The 6,000-nt window shown below is 43.1% G+C and overlaps 1 protein-coding gene across 1 annotated transcript; it reads right to left on the bottom strand.

Annotated features, from left to right (window-relative positions):
* Positions 1-1,901: 1,901 nt before the first annotated feature.
* ino80c (INO80 complex subunit C) lies at positions 1,902-3,442 on the bottom strand. Its single transcript, XM_076017084.1, has 5 exons — positions 3,106-3,442; positions 2,753-2,875; positions 2,518-2,629; positions 2,326-2,393; positions 1,902-2,226 (listed from the first exon to the last, which is right to left on the bottom strand). The coding sequence occupies exons 1-5, from the start codon at positions 3,313-3,315 to the stop codon at positions 2,095-2,097; spliced, it is 645 nt and encodes a 214-aa protein (XP_075873199.1). The 5' UTR covers positions 3,316-3,442; the 3' UTR covers positions 1,902-2,094.
* Positions 3,443-6,000: the final 2,558 nt, after the last annotated feature.

The raw sequence follows: 6,000 nt of genomic DNA, 5'->3' as shown, positions 1-6,000 counted from the left end.
TAGTGAAGGGTTAGCGGAGAACAGAGAGGCCGCCTGGTTCCGACTCGGCTCAGCGCTGAGAGACCAGTGTGTGTGTGTGTGTGTGTGTGTGTGTGTGTAAAGGGCGCAGGCGTGTTCCTCTCCAGAGCAGCTGATCCTCAAGGACTGTATTCAAATGAGTCGCACGCTGCTCCTCAATCATCAAGATGGTGAGAAATAGCCTAAAATACAATATTCCATGAAAACGATGCTGGAATCCTGCCACGTGTGATTAATTGGACGCGCTCGCTCGACCGCTCGGCGAGCGCATCGTATATCAAACACAGCTGTGGAGTTAAAGCCATGTGGAACCAATTCCACATTTACATAAAACACATGTGAATTAGGTGCTTCACGGTGACTCCTGCCCCTAATACGTTTGCAGAGGTTATATAAATGCAAGCTGTGGCACATCACAGACTAACACAGAGAATTATAGCAGCGGTTCAATTGTTTTTTATATATATATATATATACAAAATAAATGATTCATTGTTTCTTTTTAAATAAATAAATAAAAAAAACAGCAAACAAGAGTGACCAAGAGCTTCCAATATGTGTCACGATGCGTCCTGCCAACACACAAAGGTTGTCTGCAGTTTAATAGAGTGAAAGAGAGCAAAGGGTCAACAATTACAATCACATTGAAACATAAAAAACATTTGATTTCATCGGTTCCAAAAAAAAGAGCAATCATAAAAGTACATACAGGTATATTTCACACCCTCCTTAGCCATCCATCCATTTCCAATACCCTCTGCCCAGCTGGACCAGTGGCCACTTTATTAGGGACACATAGAGACACACAACCATTCACACTCACACCTATGGACAACTTAGACTTTCCAATTCATCTCACATGCATGTAGGAGAGAAGCCAGCAGACACAGGGAGATCATGCAAACTCCACACAGAAGGGTCGCAGGTCCGGAATCGAACCCACAACCTTCTTGCTGTGAGGCGGCAGCGCTAACCACCGTGTCGTCCCCCCTCCCCACCCCCCCTCCTCGAGCCACATCATTTCAATTCATAAAGTGAAACTTTCAGCTTTTCTCAACTCGTTAAACAGAAGATAAAATTCTCCAAGCAAGAGCATCAGTCAGCCTGTGTGTGGCACCACTGTGGCGTTCAGAGGTCCAGGTTGCTCAGATAGCAGCCTGAAGTTCATCTGCATTGTTGGATCTTGAATCCAGTTCAATCCACTTCAACTGGGTTCATTTCAATGCTTCCATTGAGTGTCTTCTGGTCAGCAGTCTCCACCATGGCTGTGAATTCAGCTCTTCTGGGGACATCTCTTCCTCTCTTCCTGACAGTGTTTTATATTTACTTCTTGATGTGCTGGAAATCTTGATCATTAAGATTAAAACAAAAAGGACCTGAGATGTTTTACATGGTGAGTAGTGAAATATGTTGGCGTTTTTTTTGTTTTTGTTTAATGAAGATTTGTCTTTCTCAAGTTAACAAGTGGAAGAAAATATATTTTTATCAATTAAAAAAAATATTGGATGCACTTGTGTTCTGCTACAAACCTTTACAAAAAAAAAAAAAAAAGCAACAGCCAGTGACAAATATTGTATATTTGGGTAATGTTTGTATTTCAGCAAGGATTCTGGATCTTTATTTATTTATTTCTGACGTTTTTACAATTTGTTTTGTTCAATGCTGCCACCATGTGGAAACAAGGAGAATTAAACATTGCTCTTTGTTATAACGTTATACATCATTCATTCACCACCAACCATGAAATATGACACCCTCTCTGAAAATATAAAATACATATTACATAAATGTTTATCTTGTCATGAGACAAAGGCTACATGTGGTAGCTTGTTGTTGTTTTTTTTGTATTTTGTTTTGTTTTTTTTGTTTTTTTTAATAAATAAAAAAAAACATTGAAAAACTGTAAACATATTTAAATGTCAGACAGTTACAACAAAGACTTTGGAAAAAATATTTCTCTCTTAGAGAAGTTCAGTCTGCGTTGCGGTGGTTGTCCTCAGGTGGACAGCCTCAGTCTTCAGCACACGCCTGAGTTCAGTTCTGCGTAGGATATGTTTGTCAAGGCCTGAGCAGCTGTCAGGGTACGATGCAAGTTGCCTTTCGAAGAGCCAGATAGCCGGTGACAACGTCGGTGGGGAGGAGGCGGATGTAGGAGAACTCCTCCGATGAGGTGAAGCGTAACTTTGTCTGAGGGTCTGTGTAGTTTGCCTGCAAAAAGACAGCGGTGCATTCGGTGCGGGCTTGGTACAAGACTCAGGGGGCATTTAGTGATTGTGAAAATAGAACCGAGGTAAACCGATAACTCACTGGGAGGCCGGAGATGTCTGAATATTTCTTGCTTGGCTTGAATGAGGGCGGAGCATCGATGCTGTAGTCTGCAAACAAGATTTGAGTTTTTTGGAGGGAAAAGCCACAAATTGTGATTATAAATGCATCATATATATGAGTGTGTGTGTTGGCATGTTTACTGCTATAACCCTGGAAATACACTGGACTTACAGTTTGGATCGCTGAGTTTCCACGGCAGCGTTCGCTCCAAGGCCAGAATCTGTTTGAGGTTTTTCCAAGTCCTGTTCTTCTTACCTGCTGCTGCTCCACCAATCCCAGAGTGCTGTCACAGCCAAGGGTAAGCCAGAAGGTTGACATTGATTAGATAAACGACGACGACAACAACAACAACAAAAAAAAACATATGAAAAAAAAAAGCTGGACACAAATGGAAAGAGAGATTCACCATAAATGTTGGATCTTTGAACGGCGGAGGTTTGGCTGTGGGCTCAGTGGAGGGCGGCTGGTTGCTGTCAGCTGATCCCACAGCTTTCATCTCAGTCACCACTGCAGACTCCACTGCTGGGTTCTGCGCAGCAAACAAGGAGACAAGCAGCCATTTGTTTTAAATCACCTCGCAATCCATTGTTTCTTTTGTCGCTGAGCATACGGTTATGGTGACTCTGGATATTCGACTCGATTTCTCTTTTCTCAAAATGTTGGGCGAGGTCACTTCACTCGCTTCAAATTAAAAGGTGTGAATAATATGAGAGTTTGGTTTATTTTGAGTAGGTAATGGGACGCGTGTGTTAGCCGTGCCTGAGTGTGTGCCGCTGTGGTTGTTGTCAGCAGCGGCCCCTTCTTCTTCTTGCTGCCGCTGTTGCTGCTGTTGCTGCTACTACAGCTGCTAGCTGTAGCCGGCGGAGCGGCGGACGCAGCCGGACTTCCGGGCCGTTTCTTCCCCCTTAGAGCAGCAGCGCTGCCGTTTACCGGCTGAGCTCTGACCGTGATGGGAATCTGAGAGGCCATGTGTAAAGACACGGGGACAGTCCCAGTCGCTGTTTGACCTACGACCAATTCTCTTGGTGGTAACTATTAGCACCGCGACAGCGAGACCGCGAACATCACTTGACCCGGAAATGAACTACATGTCTTCCGGTAGTGTGCCGGAGACTCGCGTTACATTTGTTTTAAACTTGCAAGCTATTAGAAAATTGTAGGCGAATTTGGATCGGTGTGGTTTATTTATTTATTTGTATATGTATATGTTGTCATATTTTGTGTTTGTGTACCACATAAGGTTCTTGGTATAGTTTAGTATATTAATCGGTGTCATCTGGTTTTCCAAAATATTTGTATTTTTTTTCCCACCGTTACTAGGTTTCCCAAATCCCTTCGACTTCCAGTTCAACAAAACTCAAAAAGAGTTATGATTTCAAGTATTATTTGACTTTTGGTTGTTATGCTTTGAGCTAATAAGGGAAAGGGAAAAGACCAGAAACCAAAACACAGCACAAGACCAAAATATTCACCATCGGGTTGTTTCTCAAATGAAGCTGCTGATATTGTAGCAGCACATAAAGCCAGTCAATTCCCGCTGGTCTATAGAAAATAACATGTAAATCTAAATGCATAGTGGATGGAAAGACATTTGGAGCTACAGGCAGTTTGGAAGGTACATGTAGTGCTTTAATAGAGGATTGATGACTGAATTCAAAACATTTTACGAAGTGAATGAGGTTTCACGGTGAAAAGGAGACGGAGCAGGTGACTCACGCATTTGGGGATTTGCTGCCACCTGCTGTTTGATGGTAGGTAGTGCATTATTTAAACCAGATGCTGAGCAATCCAGGGTTAAAGCGTACACACTCAACTCACAGGAACCGGAGGTGACGATGAATCTGAAAGACTAATATTTTATCTCGACGATGAACAAACATTATAAATCTTGTCATCTACGTCTGTATGCATCATTGTCAACATAACGACAGTAAGTTGCCCTATTAACCGACTGTGGTACTGACATTCTAACAAACTCTAATCTTCAGTTATTTGATGGTCATTTTGTAGCTGGAAACCCATAAAACTGACCAAGATTTCCAATTGAATTTGGTCTTCCCATTTGTTATTTCTCCCATTTTCCAGCAGCATTTGTGGTTGTCCTTGCTGCCAGGGTATTCACCAAAAGACACCGCAAATTCTGAGAGTTATTTATTGTTGCAAATATCAGTTAGTTTCCCAGAACGTACGATAAAGTAATTCCAAGATGATTTGCTGTGCGCAAGAGACGGCAACTCGGACATCATGTGTTGGCATGATTTGCAAAAGTGATGAAGGCTTCTGAGGTCACTGCTCAGGAGCCTTCCTTACTGCTGCGAGTTTAACTTATTCTGTGATTCAGCAGCAGGTTTTATTGTTGTGCATAAATGTCATCCCATAAATTAAAGGAATAGATGTAAAATATTAGTTTCTATTATAACATAAACACAGGTAGAGGGTGCGAGTAGTGTAAGCTGCAGATGTTCATGTTACAACTTTGTCATCATCTTTTCTGTCTTGCACAGTTTCTCATCAATGCAATGCTGCTCTTAGACTGTTTAATGTGGCTGTAGATACCTGTCGAGGTTGAAACGCTCAGGCCTTTCACAGTAATTACAAACCAGTACACGTGGAAGCTCTCGTACTATTATTTCTATTTTCTTTCAGGGGATGAAAAACTTCATACTTGCATACAATGCCGTCTATTTCAAGCGCGACCATATGACAGCCCTATTTCAAGCCTGGAGTCACAGCAAAACCTTCCCTTTTTTTTGTACAAAGTGAAATCCAACAGTGTGTCTGGAGAGCTGGGCTTTGGGATGAAACGGCCCCTCGCAATCAGCTGCTTGATTGGAGCAGGATGCGGCGCCTGCGGAGGAACACACTTACTCTGTCGTCATTAAGTCACAGCCGTTCCCATGGATACCTTGTTGCCTGTAGCTTATCCATCAGTCTGCACTAGTCCACCGGGGAGGGGCCTGTCGGCTTTCCAACGCAGCCGCACAAATCTGCACTTGCCTGTGTGATGCACTGGGACGTCGTGGCATAATCATATTTTTCCGTGGCAGCAATAATCTGTGTGGGGCACGAAGCTTCAACACTCCATTAATGTGTTTTCCACTTGAGGACCACTCTTGCGAAAGAAGCTCGCATTCAGATGAAGCTCTCTCCAAATATCTCATTCATTTTTCAAGCCCAGCCCACTGCTGTTGCCAGCCGAATGAATAAAATATCTTTTACAGACACCGTCGAAGCTCAATAGCAAACAGATATGAATGTTTTATGGCTGAAGTTAAAGTGTGAGCTGTTGCTGTGGGACTGGACCTGCACGCCGCTGCTTCTCCCTTAAAAACACACACGACACGTGAGGAAGACAGCAGGCTGGAGCGGCACAAAGCGCCAAGGAACATCAAAGTCCGAGAGTCTGCACCAGCTGCAGTTCTGTCAAATACACAGGGTTGCTTTATGCTTCTGAAACCGTCCGACCATCCTGTTGGAATTGGTTTGTTGCAATAAAATGCCGCAAAAGGCGTTTCGGGCCACGGTGAAGAGCATTTTTTTTTTTTTTTTTCAAATGACAAAACAAACACAGCCTTAGTCCAACAAACACGCTCATGCCACTATGAGATTTTCATTTAGCGGCACATTATGTAAGCGTGTCGGTGGGGTTGGAGT

Source organism: Nelusetta ayraudi, unplaced genomic scaffold, assembly GCF_046127955.1.
Source record: "Nelusetta ayraudi isolate G7.1 ecotype Tasmania unplaced genomic scaffold, CSIRO-AGI_Nayr_v1 ptg000257l, whole genome shotgun sequence".
In the NCBI taxonomy this organism is placed as follows: Eukaryota; Metazoa; Chordata; class Actinopteri; order Tetraodontiformes; family Monacanthidae; genus Nelusetta; species Nelusetta ayraudi.
Note: the sequence above shows the minus strand (reverse complement) of the source record. Positions and strands in the feature narration are given on the sequence as shown.